This window comes from Zosterops lateralis (genome assembly GCF_965231275.1).
Source record: "Zosterops lateralis genome assembly, chromosome: 28".
NCBI lineage: Eukaryota > Metazoa > Chordata > Aves > Passeriformes > Zosteropidae > Zosterops > Zosterops lateralis.
In genome coordinates this window covers 152959-168263 of record NC_139788.1, presented here as the reverse complement: position 1 = coordinate 168263, position 15305 = coordinate 152959, and the positions used below count along the sequence as shown (strand labels likewise).

At 46.5% G+C, this 15305-nt stretch overlaps 1 protein-coding gene across 3 annotated transcripts; it reads left to right on the top strand.

Annotated features, from left to right (window-relative positions):
- Positions 1-1932: 1932 nt before the first annotated feature.
- TRNAU1AP (tRNA selenocysteine 1 associated protein 1) lies at positions 1933-15078 on the top strand. 3 transcript variants are annotated; one of them, XM_083879653.1, is made up of 10 exons: positions 1933-2029; positions 4745-4821; positions 4938-5035; positions 5753-5852; positions 6915-6967; positions 7596-7727; positions 10698-10817; positions 12199-12361; positions 13286-13319; positions 13692-15078. In XM_083879653.1, the coding sequence occupies exons 3-10, from the start codon at positions 4950-4952 to the stop codon at positions 13826-13828; spliced, it is 825 nt and encodes a 274-aa protein (XP_083735779.1). In that variant the 5' UTR covers positions 1933-2029; positions 4745-4821; positions 4938-4949; the 3' UTR covers positions 13829-15078. The 3 variants fall into 3 exon arrangements, with proteins under 3 accessions (XP_083735779.1, XP_083735780.1, XP_083735778.1); XM_083879654.1 differs by having other exon boundaries at positions 4745-4827; XM_083879652.1 differs by lacking the exon at positions 4745-4821 and having other exon boundaries at positions 1936-2029.
- The last annotated feature ends 227 nt before the right edge of the window (positions 15079-15305 follow it).

The window sequence follows — 15305 nt, the reverse complement described above, 5'->3', positions numbered from 1 at the left end:
GGGGGCCCGGCACTGGTGCCTGGGCTGGGCTGGGGTAGCGGGCTGGCCGGGGCTCCCCGGGGTCACGCTCACCAGCCGGGCCCCCCCAGCGCCCCGGGGCCCCGCACGGCCCCGCAACCTGCCCTGGGGACGGGGCGGCCCCACGGGGAGGCTCCTGTGCCATCCGCTGGTCACCGCCCTGGGGACACTGAGGACCATCACTGCCTGTCCCCGCTGCCCTTCCCAGGGCCTCTGCGGCCGCCAGAGCTCCCCGGGCCGGATCGTGCCCCGCCAGAACGTCAACAGGGGGCTGTTCCCCCTCGCCCGCCCCGCCCGCCGTGAGCCTGCCCGGGGGGATGGAGCTTTGGGGCTGGAGGAGCCCCCGGGCCCGCCGTGAGCCTGCCCGGGGGGATGGAGCTTTGGGGCTGGAGGAGCCCCCGGGCCCGCCGTGAGCCTGCCCGGGGGGATGGAGCTTTGGGGCTGGAGGAGCCCCCGGGCCCGCCGTGAGCCTGCCCGGGGGGGATGGAGCTTTGGGGCTGGAGGAACCCCCAGGCCCCGCCGCGGGGCAGGGGCGGGGAGGGGGGAGCGCCTGCTAATGTGATGAGAGGGGGATGAATCCATAAGCTGTTAAGCCACTGCAAAGCCCCTCGCGTTCTGGCCCTATTATCACCGACTTCTGCTCACATCTGCTCCCAGGGATATTTTTAATCTGGTATTAAGGACTTGTGGGTCCTTCAGCAGGGGGAGGGGGGCTCTGCTTGTCCCCCCTCCAGGCCATGGAGGGAGGAGTGTGTTCTGTTGGCTGCAGAGGTGCCTGTAAAAGCACTAACATCAATCCTCTGCTATTTGGGAACGGGGAAAAAAAACTCCCTGTCACCCCCCTCCCCTCCAGCACCCAGCCATCAACTCTCCAGAAGGTCCCAGCACGGGGGCAAGGTCAGAGGGGGAACCAGGCAGGAGCCTCACACAAAGGGATGAGTTCAGGAATATAAAAATAAAGATATATTTATTAGCATTAAGTTGATTTATTAAAAAACACGTCACCTCAAGTCTTTGGCCTTTCAACATTGTCAAAAACTGTCTGACTTTGTAAACCCTTTACCAGCTCTGACAGCAGTGGTGCCTTGAAGAGATGAGCAAAATGCTTGTCACAGCATGGAGCTGTGTCAGGGGAAGGTTGGGTTGGGTATCAGGAGACGTTTCTTCCCCCAGAGGGTACCGGGACACTGCCCAGGCTCCTCAGGGAATGGGCACAACCCCAAGGCTGCCACAGCTCCAGGAGCATTTGGACGATGCTCTCAGGCACAGGGTGGGGTTGTTTGAATGTCCTGTGCAGGGCTAAGAGTTGGTCTCGATGATCCCTGTCGGTCCCTCCCAACTCAGCATATTCCATGATTTTTTCCTAATATCTGAATCTCCTGTCTCTTAATCTTAAGGCCATTTCCTCTTGCCCCCTCACTGCAGGCCCTGTAGAAGAGGCCGGTCCCCCACCTCACTGCAATCTCCTTCCAGGCAGCTGGAGTTGCCCCAACCCCTCCCCAAGTTGCCCCAGACCCCCCCAAGTTGCCCCAGACCCCCCCAAGTTGCCCCAACCCCCCCCCATTTCCCCCAGACTCCCCCAAGTTGCCCCAAACCCCCCCCGGTTGCCCCAGACCCCCCCCAGTTGCCCCAGACCCCTCCAGTTGCCCCAGACCCCCCCCCCAGTTGCCCCAAACCCCCCCCAGTTGCCCCAGACCCCCCCCCGGCTCCCCCGCGCGGCTGTCGCTCCTCCTGCCGCCAGGGGGCGCTGCGGCGGCGGGGGCGCCGCTCTGTCCGCCCGCCGGGGCCGCGGAGGAGGCGGCGGGGCCGGCCCGGGCGGCGGCGGGAGGGGCCGGGGGAGGGACCGCGGGGCCGGGGCACCGGGGGAGGGACGGAGGGAGGGGTGCGGCGGAGGCGGCGGCCGGGCCGGGCGGGCCGGGCCGGGCGGGCCGAGAGGTGGAAGGCGCGGCCCCGCTGAACCCGGCGCGGGGCCTGCGGGAGCAGCATGGCCGCCAGCCTGTGGATGGGGGACGTGAGTGTCCGGCCGGGACCGCGCGGCTCTGTGAGCGGGCAGGGGGCGGCGGGGCTGCGGGGGAGGCGGCCGGGCGGGCGGGGGGCGCGGGAGGCACTGACCGGCTGATCCCATCGCTGACCGACACCCGCACACGGACTGACTGACTGACTGACTGACACCCTCACACTGACGGACACGCTCACACCGATTGATGCCCTCACTCCGGCGCCCTCACACTGACTGTCTGACACCATTACAGCAACTGACAGCCTCACTCTGACTGACTGACACTCGGTCTGACACCCACGCAGCACAGACTGACATCCTCACACTTCTGACACCCTCACTGACTGACACCTGACACCCGCTGACCCTCTCCCTGACTGACTGACCGCCTCACTCCACTGACACCCTCACACTGGCACAGCCTCCCAGCCCCTCACACACCTGAACTTCCCCAGTGACACTCACCTCATACACTCCTGTGCGTGCTGACATGCTCACACAGGCTGACACACACACTCAGACACAAACCCCAGCCTGACAGGCACATTTGTGAGCAGTTACACTCACACACACACACCCCCGTTGACAGTGACCCTTGTTCCTTGCCTGCAGCCAGGTCGCAGCCACACTTACACCAGTGTCCCTGGTGGGCAGACACATGTATGGGCACCAAAAAGTCTCACACTTCCATACTCTTAAGAGGCACTTACACACTTCCATATTCACAGCGTGTACAGTTTCATGCTTCAAGGATTTATCTGCAGTTTTACCTGCTCAGCTGCTACAGGCACTTACATTCTCATATTGTGCAAGGCATTTACACACACTCATGGTTGTGCTAATTGTGCTCACACTTGTATGCACCTCTCCAAGATTGTCCCTCACAACCTGCTCCCTACACGCATACCCCTGGGTGCACTTACACCCTCATAGGGATTTTGACTGCCCGACATGCACACACATTCACAGGCACTTACAAACCCTGCTAGGTCCCTCATTTCTGCCTGTGTGTGTGTACCTGGCAGGAAGAGCACCACAAACAGGTGCTTCTCACCCAAGGTGTCCTACTGCCCACTCACGTGCACACTGTGGGCACACTCACAGTGATGCACAGCCCACAGTGTCCCTTGTGTGCCCTTCACACACCCTCACTCTTGTGCCCATGTCCTTCTCCACTTCAGTGCTGAGCACACACTTTCACACTTCAGTGTACTCGCCCCAGTGTGTTGTAGTGCTTTGCCACCCAACTGCATTGCATGTGTGTGTGTGCTCAGTGTGTTGTGGTGCCTGCACTGCTGCCACTGTGGTACACTGTGACACACACATGCAGTCCCACTGCTGCGTGTAGTGTCTCTGCTGTCACACATTTGTACATCTGTGTGCACTCCACTATGTGTGTGCAGTCACACTAGCATGAGACAACTTCCCTGCCACTTGTTTCTTTGACACACGTCTTCCTTTAGCCCCTTTCTTGCAGCTCACACTAGCACAGTCCTGCTTGCATGCAGTGTTCCTCATCTCTCACCTGTGTGTGTCCACACAGCCCAACACATCCCTGAGAATCCCACTGGGTATTTCTCTCCCACGCACATACTCAGCACACCCAGTCTGCCGTGGTATCAGGGAGTCCTCTGCTGCCTCTGCTTGTGCATGAAGACTCCGTGGAGTCTGTGCTCCCTTTTCCCCACACAGAGGGTTATCTGCCACCTCTCTACCATAAAGCCCATCTTCTTTTTTATCACTGCTCTCGTAAGCAGGCCATGGCTGTTTGAGCCACACAGACATATCCAAGAAATTGGTTGTCTTTACAAATCCAGCTTTCCTGTACACACACATCCCCAGGAACACCATGCATGGCACGTCTGTGCAGAGTGGTGCTGTCTCTGCTCCTGGGACAAGTCAGTTCTGCTTCACAGTCACCTCCACAGGGCATCTGCTGCCTTTTACACGTGAAAGTGCAGTTCTGGTCACCTTTCACATACTGCACATTCTGTCACACACACAAGTGGTGGAGCCACCTGGTACCTGACACACACACAAATACTTGAGGGCTGTAGGTTACCATGAGCCACCCGTCTTACATAGGCAAATACATGGAGCTATATGTATTTTGTACATATATTTTTCAGCTCCATGTTACCTGTCACACACACTGCTCCCTTTTTTAATTTTGGTTAGTTCCCTCCTCTAGTTTCTGTTATACACAGAGGTACTCTGTTCACTCAGGCTCTTCATAGTATATTTGATCCAAATTCCAGCACCATTTCCTACTTGTCAGTCCCTTACACCACACAGACATCTGCTCTCCAGCATATTTACATACACTCTTACCTGCACAGTGCCATTCCCCTCCTGTGATATGAACACGGTCAGTGCTGCCATGGGCAGGATGAAGCATAGAGCCACTGTGGGATGTGATTCCAGGGCTTCCCCCGAGTGCTGCCCTGGTATCTCCAGGGTTGTGCAAGGCAGACACAGCTCTGCAGACCCTTCTGCAGCTCCACGGGGCAGTGTGACCTGCCACGTACCCGGGGCTGTGCCACACCTGGGTACCCACAGCGCTGGCCCAGCCTTCGCTTGCACCTGGAGAAGGAGCTGCCACCTTCTCCCCTGCTCCCTGTAGCGAATGCTCAGTTTGTTGCTGTATGTCTCTGAGTGGCTTTTGTCCTTCTGTGAAGCTCCCTTGTTCTCTGAAATTCATGCTGTCTCTTGGGTTCCACTTTGCAGACTGTTGAGCCTGGTTCATGCATGCCTGCTGGTTTTGAGTGGCATCGACCCTCTTAAATGAGTCTTCTTTTTGAAGTGTAAGGGTAAAATCCTTCTCAATAATGTTTTAACTGCTTAGGGGGACATTGACACATATATTCTCTTTTTTGTAGATGCCCTGATCTAACTTATTTTTTTTTTTTTGCTTTTATAGCTGGAGCCCTATATGGATGAAAACTTTGTTTCAAGAGCCTTTGCCACCATGGGAGAGCTTGTACTGAGTGTAAAAATCATTCGAAACAGGTTGACAGGGTAACTGTTTCTGATTGTTCTCCAAGTGCATTTGGACTGAAGTGTCACTGTGGTCCTTCCATATCAGAGTGAATTTTCCCTTTGAGTTTCTTGCTATTGCTGCCACCAGTTTGGGAATATTTATGAGGGCAATGGAGAGGGTGCTGCTGGCTCTTCAGCCTCCCCTCAACAGACAAGCTTTGGCCCTCACCCTGCAGTGCTTCAGCACTCAGTCAGAGCAGTGTATGTATCTCATTCCGTCTCTCTGGGAATTACACCTCCTCCAAGTCTGGAGTGCAGCTGTGGGATGCTGACAGAGGTGGGAGGTCTCTGACACCAATAAGCAATAAGAGAACCTTTAGAGTTCATTTGAAATAAAGTGAGTGATTTATGCAGAATAAAGTAGTTTCATTCTTATTCATTTTTATTTTAAGAGAGCTATAATTTCAGTTTTCTGTAGTTTAAACTTGGACGGGCAAATAGATGGTCAATTAAAGTAGGAAGTAAACTGTAAGCTAAACCATTTTCTATATGCTTATGTTGACCTGACTTATGGTAAGTAGGGGCTATCCCTTGAGATTCAGCTTCTCTTTGGTAGCTAATGTTTATACTTTAAAAATAAACTGTTCTATATATTGCAACTATAGCAAATTTCCTACCAGTTATCTAAAATACAACTTTCCTTCTCAAATGTGTTTTAAATTTATAACCTTTGTCTCTTCTGTGTTGTATGTTCAGAATTCCAGCAGGCTATTGCTTTGTAGAATTTGCAGATCTAGCTACTGCAGAGAAATGTTTACACAAAATCAATGGAAAACCACTTCCTGGTGCTACACCGGTAAGTAAATGGGATCAACCAGTTGAGAGTTGAGTTGCTGTCTCTCTTTTCCAAGCATTGGTGTTCCCAGTTCCCATCTGAGTGTAAGTACTCTCAGGTGTCTTGTTGATTTTAAACCCAGAATATTGCAGTAAAGAGCGAGATCCAAGAAAAAAGATCTAAGTGCTTCAAAGTGGAAACTAAATTTTGTGTTAGCTTGTAAATGGTCCACAGAAAGTCATGTAGTACTATGCAAACACACAAGAAACAGGATTATATCCTAGACTTAAAGTTGTGCTCTATTTCCCAAGAATTATTTACCTGTCTTTGAGGGAAGGAAATCCATCATATAGGTCCAGGAACACACTGGCTCTTCACTGTACTGAACAAGTACCCTGATCTCCAGGGCATTTCTGATTGTGATCAGAAATTCTGATTTCTGATCCTGAGAATCGCCCCTTATGTCTAAGAGCTGATCGAAAGATCTTGGTCTCCTTAGGTCTTGGTCTAAACTTACATGTAAGTTGTTGCTTGGGTACAAGTTGGTGAAGTCTGGTAGGCTGGGGGCAGAGAGTTCTAGATGGGCACAAATCTGGGCTGCTGGGAAACTTGTTTCCAAAATAAATTCAGATGCAAAATTTAAAGAGGCCTCCAGTGTCCAATGTAGTTCTGTCAGAACCCTTTAATTTTGAATCTTACTAAATGTCCAGAGCCAAGTATTTAGCCACACTTCCAGACTTGGGTTGATTCTATTTTCCAGTTTCTTGGATTCTGGTCTGCTAGTGTTTGTGTTAAATCACAGAAGTCCAGTCGTGGTGCTGTCATTTCATTTTAAGACCTCAAAACTGGAAGAAATTTAACATTAGTTATTACTACCTCTGTTCAGGTTTTGATTTTTATTATTATATCTGTATTGACGCTAAATGAAAATGTTCTTGTTACCTTAACTGACTGGCCTGAGGGCATCAAACATGTGTCAGCATTAAGAAGGTTTTATTAAATCAGCTTATTGTGTTTTTCCCTAATTGTGTGAATTCACATGACAACATTTGAATGTATGGATTCATTTTTGCCTTGTTTCAGGCAAAGCGATTTAAATTGAATTATGCAACATATGGAAAGCAGCCTGATAACAGGTAAGTGCTCAATATTTAAATATTAATTTTGCCTGCTTAATGTCTCTTTATTAATTGTCTTGCAAAGAGTATTCAAAGTGTAAACTCAAAGTTCAGCACTGCCAGTCTTTAGTAGAGGGAGGAGAACTTAGACTGCCAGTTTTGTTCTTTTTCTTGTGGGTGGCACAGCAGATTTATCCAGCATCCTTTAAGGTATTTAAACTTTGTTGCATCAAATTCATATGTTATAATTTAAGATCTTTGTATTGGAAATAGCATATCTAAAAATGAGATATTGTTTTCCTGCTGTTTTAGAAATCAGAGATATCCTGTGAGTAGTAAGCAGTGAAATAATCTTTAAATAAAAAGCAGTATAAAGTTGGTTAATTGTGCTGCTTGAATTAACTTGAAAAGCAGTGTCAATAAAATTTTTAGTTAAGCAGTTTAACTGGTGACACTTTAAAGTCTTCATTAAATGGTCTTTTAATATCACTTTCTCTGAGTTCAGATATATAGGCTAAGTGGTATCTATCACTCAGCATGTCTCTTGTGTTTTTTCTTTTTTTATTTCCTTTTTTGTATTTTTGGTTTTTTGGTTTGGTTTTTTTTTCGTGATTGTATTTAAGAAGTTTTCTTTTGATTTCTTTAGTCCAGAATATTCCCTTTTTGTGGGAGACCTGACTCCCGATGTGGATGATGGGATGTTATACGAATTTTTTGTTAAAGTTTATCCATCGTGTAGAGGTGGAAAAGTTGTTTTGGACCAGGCAGGAGTATCCAGGTAAGTTATCTTTTATTCACCTTTTTTTCCACGTCACATGTGGCAACAGGAAAGATAGAATGCAGCAAGGGGAAAAAAATCTTTTGGCTTAGATTTTAGTAATTTTTAAATATAATGTTCTTGGCCATTCAGTCTGAAGTTTGCTTGAGTTTTGATAGTCACCAGGGTATTATCACTCCTCTGTCAGTGTGAGGCCCTTTGTGTGTTATTGCACTTCTTAAAATATCTTAAGTAAGCTCGAAACACTCTCTTCCTGGACTCTCAGGTGGAATTGTGCTTTACTAACTTTAGGCTATTGAGTGTGTATTCCTGTGAGAGTTGTACAGGTTTTTTTTCAAACAGGGTAGGGCACGCAGAGCTGTGATTCACTGTCAGATTCTCAGTAGCTGCCTTGTTTGTCTTTCCTGAAAACGTCTTGCCAAAAACAGGTATCAAAAAGTTGGATTTTTTAATGTAATTAAAAAATGTTCTAAATAGCACAAAATTAAACTGTCTTTTCCAGAGGAAGGAGCAGTTGGTGACATCCTTGTTTTCAAAGCAGAGCATGGCTTCAGTGAAGCACAATTTTCTGATAAAATGCCTGTGAGAATGTTGGGATAAGATACAGGCTATGGCTGTAGGTCTCCCCACCTTCTCATGTGTGGTCTCTCAGTCTTAGACAAGCTGGTGTGAAGGAATCTCTGGAGGTCTCTGGTCCAGCTCCTAACAGGACTGCAGCCAGCACTAGATCATATCATCCATGAATTGTGTGGCCTGGAAAACCTCCCAGGATGGAGATAATTCACTCTGTCTGGGCAGCCTGTTCCAGAGCTTCACCTCCCCCCAGTCATGCAGTTCCTCTTCATGTACAACCTGAACCTCTTGCAGAGCTGCTCAGTCTCTGGCTGTTGGGTCCTCGTGCTGTCATTGCCACCTCACCTGGGACTGACACTCTGGGTTGGGATTTGCGTGCCTCCTGCTCCTCCTTAGTGTGAACCCCACAGTTCCTGTTGTGCTGCACCTGCTTCAGTCTCTGTCTATAGAACAGGTGTTGGTGCTGCAGGTTGGACTATTAATTGGGTTTTGGGAACTGTGCATAGGTGCAGACCTCAAGGAAAGGGAATCTGTCATAGCTTGGGAAATGGTAAAAGAGCAGGGACTCAGAGTCGTGCTTCTGGGAAGGGCAAACTGTTTCCCCTGGCAGCACCAGAGTGTTGGTGCCAGGGGCTTTGTTGGGACTTGTTGCAGTTACTTAAAGCTGAGGAAACTGCAGGTGTCAGTGTGATGTGAGAGAGGAGCTTAGGGCTTGTGGACATGCCCAGAGAAGCTGTGGCCCTTCCATCCAGGGCTGGTCCATCAGGAAGGCCTCCTCCCAGCACCTCTTAGCCAGACAGGAGAGGTCTGTGATGCTGTGCCTGCTTCTCTGCTTTCTACTGAGGGTGCAGGTGCCTAATAGTTTAGCTATTGGTGTGGAAAAGCTAAATGTCTGGAAGAGTTGGGAGAATCAGTGTCTGGAAGACTTGGAAGAATCACTGTTTTCCTTGTGGCACTCAGCATCTATTCCTGTACACTGCATCTATCTGTCTCTATTTTGGAACTGCCAGTCTTCCCATTTCTCTTACACACTCCTGGTCCCATCTGAAAATCTGCAGGAGTCTTTCAGCAGCTAAGAAACTTAATTGGGTTTGTTGACTTGCACTGGATTAATTTGCCATAGTTCTTTGGCAGAGGGCAAGTTAAACAAATGTGGGTATGTGTAGAGTTTTGCTTGTGCTTAATAATCTAGTAGTATGTAGATAAGCCAAAGCTTTGATCTGGTCTTTTTGTGAGGAGGATACACCCATACCTGTGTATATCTATAAAAATAAGATATTTGAACTTGTGTGTGGAGCTTGCTGTGCAAGGTACTGCATTTTCTGGGACATGAACTGCTCTGAAATAGCTGCCAGAGGGGTCCTCCCATGAGTCGTAACTGATGCTGTTTTCAAAATAGTACATTACTTGGTGTTTAGCAGTTCCCACAGAATAGATAATGCACTGTTAATTTACACCCTTGCTTACAGCTCATTCTTTTTCCCCGGTAGGCAAGCCCTTCCCCTCCCAAACTTCTTGCTTTGCTTAGATGGATTCCTCTTACCCTCCCACACCTAAGCCTTTGATCTTTCTGCTGGGTAAGGCAGCCCATCCCATGATGGGATCCTGGCACTGCCCTCTTGGATACTGTTGCATTGCTTCTGACTCACTACAGCATCTAAATTTCACGCAAAGGACCCTTATGGTTGGAGGGAGTTGGAGTTTTCTGTCTGACTGCCATGCAGTGCTGCCACACTACAGTGAAGGGTTGCTGCAGAGTCCAGGGGTTCTGGATGTCCTGTCCCTGTTCCAGCTGTGCTCTCAGAGCAGGTTTTAGCTACTTGATGTTAAGAGCTCATTTTCAGGCCCACTGTTGGAAATGCTGTTGTTGGGAATGGTGGAAAGCCTATTTGAATATATTCCTGTTGAAAAGCAAACTTGATTGGAACACATATCTCATTGCCCCCAGGAAAAAGTAGTGTTTTCCATCACAGCAGGGCAGTTTTGGATAGAAGCAAAGTCTGTTTTGTCAATCCTATGCTGACTTGCGACTCTTGAGATTATCAGTATCCTCCCAGCAGAGATTTGCAGCTTTACCACATGTCAGTTCATGCATTTCCATATGGCTTGTGTCAGCTCACTGCCAGTTCCCTGAAATCCACCGGCACAAGAACTACTTTACATTGACAAGCCCTTGAAGGTACAGCCAGAGCTTGGATATGTGGCTTCAGGCATTCTGGAAAAGCAACTGGAAGGCAGAATAATTTCATCTCTCCCAAAAGCAGGAACAACAACCCTAATGAACGTTTTAATTCACTGTGTTTCCCAAACCAATTCAAACTTCACTTGTACTATTTTTTATAACGTGGCATGGCTCTTTGGGATTGGTTTTATGTGAGTTATTCTGTGTCTCTGCAGAGGTTATGGGTTCGTGAAATTCACGGATGAACTGGAACAGAAGAGAGCACTGACAGAGTGTCAGGGAGCTGTGGGGTTGGGCTCTAAACCTGTACGCTTGAGTGTGGCTATACCAAAAGCGTGAGTAGAAGAACAGCTGGACATTTATATGAAAAATCGCATCTGATTTTAAATGCCTTTTAGTGCTTTGGGGACATGTCCTAGATGTCTCCATCAGAAAATGAAGGAATACCCGTGAATATGGGGAGTATCAGAATACCCAGGAGTTCAAAGAAATTATAACATTAGCTCAAGACTAAGCATTTTACACTGTTTTGAATTGTATACATTATTAAATCCATACACATGCGTACACACTGTAGTTAAATACGATTGTTTTTAAAGTGTATGTTCCTTTGCATTAAGTTGAAATAGTTTATGATGGCTTAATGATGTCTGGATAGCAAAGCTCAACTACCTTGCTAATTCTGTTATGATGTCTACTACATATAAGACTTTTGGGGCAGGGATTAACTTTTTTTTCTGTGTTTGTTCAGAACCTGATACAATGAGATCCTGGTCTGACTTGGGGCTCGTAGCACTAGGGTAATACGAATCATAGTAATTGCTCCCTATTTGAATAATACTTAGATTTTCAGTGACCTCATAAGTTTTGGGGGTGGGAGGGGAGGGGGGAGGAAGAGAAGAGCAGAAAAAAGGGGTGCATCGTGATGAGAAGATTGATGTTTCCTTCTCACTAGTTTCATCATTAGTAGAAATAGCCATTTCCTAACAGTATTTGTCATCTCATTATTTCAAATCTTTAGTAGGTGGAATCCTATTTCCTTGGGAATGCTGCCACTTTATGACAAGGAATAGGATTTTTAGTTAGTTCTCAGTGTATTCAAGTTTATTTTTTGATTACTCATAGTTCATATTTCATGAACTTTTTCAAGCCTGTGCATTGAGGACCACCCTGTTCAGAGAGAAAAGGGATGAGTCCTTGCTTAGGTTTCTGTATGACAGTGGCAGAAGGGAGAGTTTTTCCCATTCTTAAAAAAGAAAACTCAAGGTTTTTTGCAAGGCTTTAAGTCTTTAACTCTTCATGTAAAACAAGACTCAGTATCTTCTCTTTGAAAGCTGCAGATCACTTAACTTCATCCTCTTTATCAGAAGGAAAAAGGGACTCCAGTATCTGGATTGTGGTTCAGGATTGTTCTGAACTGAAGCTCATAGTCCTGAACTCTTCCCTTCCCAAAGCCAGGAAGAGATACCCAATTAGCTCATAAAGAATGAAAGCAATGTTTATTAATGAAGAGGAATATGAATACAGGAAAGTGTATTAAATTTAAACAATTAAATATTGCTCCAGTAAATAGTGAATATATTTTAAAGATTGAAATTTGCATGTTAGACTAAGCCTTGTCTCTTTACCACATTGTATCTTAAGCTGTTTCACTGCTTTTTTCATACTTGTTCTGCACTATTCTATTGCAACTTACTCCTGCTTTATTTTTTTAAGTAATCGTGTGAAACCAACGGAGTACAATCAGATGTACAACTATAATTACAACCAGTATTACCAACAGTATCACAACTACTACGCTCAATGGGGGTACGATCAGAACACGGGCAGTTACAGCTACAGCTACCCCCAGTATGGCTACACGCAGAGCACCATGCAGGTAGGGCAGCACAGAAACACCACAGAGCTTGAAAGGTTGGATGAGAACATCTTATCTCCAGCTCTGAGAATCACAGAATGTCCTAAGCTGGAAGAGACCCACAGGAATCATTGAGTCCAACTTCTGACCCTACCCAGGACATCCCAACAATCCCACCCTGTGCCTGAGAGCCTTGTTCAAGTGCTCCTGGAGCTGAGGCAGCCTTGGGGTTGTGCCCATTCCCTGGGCACTGAACAGGCTTGTTCAGTGCCCAAGCACCCTCTGGGGGAAGAATCTTTTCTTGATATCTGGACTCTCCCCTTACACAGCTCCAGCCGTTCCCTCAGGTCCTGTCCCTGGTCACAGAGAGCAAAGATTGGAGCTGTCCCTCGGGAGGAGCTGCAGACCCTAATGAGCTCTGCCCTCAGTCTGCTCTGCTCCAGACTGAACACACCAAGAGATCTTACTATAGACCTCTTAATAATGAAGCCTTAATATAGCTGCTATTTAGTGTTTAGCCCCTGCTGTGTCCTGTTGCCTTATGGAGACTATATTGCTGAGGTAAAAAAGGTCTGGAGGACACAAAGAGTCTCTTAATATAGTTGTCATGGTAGAAGAGTTCTCTTGCTACAGGAAGTGCTCAGAGTGCCTTTGGGATCCTTCATAAACTTTGTTATAAAGGGTAGAACACATCAGAACAGTCACCCCACTTCCACCCTGAAATTTCTGGGTTTTCAAAGGAGTTTCAAAGAACTGCCTCTGTTAGAGGTTTAGTGTAGGATCTTGACCATGGAATGTTGGGAATGGAACACAGGCTTATGTGTGAAGAATTCTGTTGTAATAATTCCAGTATAAGTCAGTCTCTGACAGTACTAATCAACAACCAATGCTTGCAAAAGAAAAGATAATTATTCACTGTCCTAAGGGGTTTGTTTTTCCTTGCAGACATATGAAGAAGTTGGTGAGGATGCACTGGAAGGTATATTTCTCACATTCTGTATTGAAGTTCTGTATGTTCTGCACTGCTTAAAGATAGACTTTCTCAAGTCAGCCCTAACTTCAATTTATAATATACCTTTATCTTCAATTTAGAATATATGTTTATCTTTGAGTAAATATGAGAAAATTTGTGGGTCACCATCACCTAGAACACTTCCATCCTGGTTTTACTGTTGCTGCTCCTAGTCTGAACCTGGTGAGGATTGAAACCGTTTGACTTCCCCAGCACTGAGATTTTAACCTTCTGTAGTACTGAAATTTTTATTCCTTTTTTACTAGGGGTTTTTATTCTGATATGCTACCAAGAAAAAGTAGATACTCTGTGACCTATTTTCTGTCTTTCCTCCTGTAGATCCCACGCCTCAGTTAGATGTCCATGAAGCAAATAAGCAGTTTATGGAACAGAGTGAAGAGCTCTACGATGCCTTGATGGACTGTCATTGGCAGCCTTTGGACACTGTCTCGTCAGAGATCCCAGCTGTGTTATAGCCTCGTTGCTGAGGCGTTGTGTCTGTGAGACATCCTGCCAGTGCGCTCCAGACTGTTACGCTGCCCCTGGATCCTGCAGCAGTGAGGGGTGGCCCTTTCCCACCCAGGTCTGGTACTCGGAGTACAGGAGGACTGTGGCCTTTCCTGTAGAGAACAAGTATTGTAGGAGCATCACAGTAACCTTTATTTGTGGTGAAAATTAGAACTGCGACAGTTTTATTCCTTTTGTCTTGAAATGAACTCTTAATACTTACTGGGAATTGTAATTTATAAACTTTCGACAAGATGGCACAGGGGAGAGACTTTACTCCATCATACAAATAAAAAAGTTGGTCTTTTAAGTGAAATTACCCTTTGCATTTTGGTTCCTGCCCATCTTTCTGTTTTGCTGCCCATTCAACTGTCTTAAGTAATTTGACCCAACATTCATGAATGTGTTATTTCAAAAAAGATCATTGTTGGACACCACTAAAATGTCTCAAAATCTTTCCAGTGACTGGCTAAGGTTGCTGTAACTTGAGCATAGGATGAAAGCTTATGTTGTGGTTAACTTAAGCTGTGATCTTGAGCTTGCAAGTTTGACGTTCTTAAGCGATCAACCCAAAGTGCACTTTGGGGAGCAAAGACAGAAAGGAGTGTTATAAAGACTACAGATTGATGCCTTTCACCTGGTGATTTCTTGCACATCTGGCCTGCTTCCTCCACCTGTGTATGAAGAAATAATTCCCCATCAACCAGCAGTTTGAAACACTTTTTCCAGCAACCATATTTAAATGTTATTTTGTGTATCATGCCTTTATTTTTTTTATTGTGGACACACCTTGATGGTCTCATTCAGATGTTGAGATTTTGTAGTGTCTTCCACTGTCCAGTCAGAGTGAAACTGAAGATCCTTCAGCAGAAACAGGTCAGAGCAATTGCATTGATATATTGTGCAACAAATGGTTGTTAACTTGGAAAGCGGTTTTCTACTGGATGTTGTATAAGCTGGATGGACAAGCAATATAATATTTAAGCTGATATGTTACATTAGAGGTGAAAGTGAACATAGCACTTATATACATGTTATAAGCCCTTTTTCAGGCTTTTGTGCCTTAAACTCCTGGGGAAATAGGAACAGAGAAACTACCTATAATAAATGTCTATCCAAGGAAGAGTTTGGTAACTGAAATTGCTACTGCAGAGCATTTAGTTGCCTCCCTGCCCATGTTGATGCAGAGATTTGCCACAAAATTTAAATACTTTGATAAAGCTACTTCTACTACACCTTTGTTTGTGTCCATAATTATGACCTATTTGTCAGTCTGTGGTCTTTTTTATCAACTGGAAGTGGGATGTGAGGGGAATGGTGATGTGACTGGAGTTAGGTTATTCTTAACAAGTGGAACTGGAGGTGAATTTTCCTTGTGCTGTGCTGCTGACTGTGCTGCTGTCTCACCTTCACCTGCTCTGAATGTGAGGAAAGGAATGTTCCCTG

Bases quoted from the DNA above. Each gene is read 5' to 3' on its own strand.
- TRNAU1AP (XM_083879652.1), top strand. From the start codon at position 2,003: ATGGCCGCCAGCCTGTGGATGGGGGAC. The intron at 5,853-6,914 runs GTAAGTAAATGG...GCCTTGTTTCAG, and splicing joins CACTTCCTGGTGCTACACCG to GCAAAGCGATTTAAATTGAA. The intron at 12,362-13,285 runs GTAGGGCAGCAC...TTTTCCTTGCAG, and splicing joins ACACGCAGAGCACCATGCAG to ACATATGAAGAAGTTGGTGA.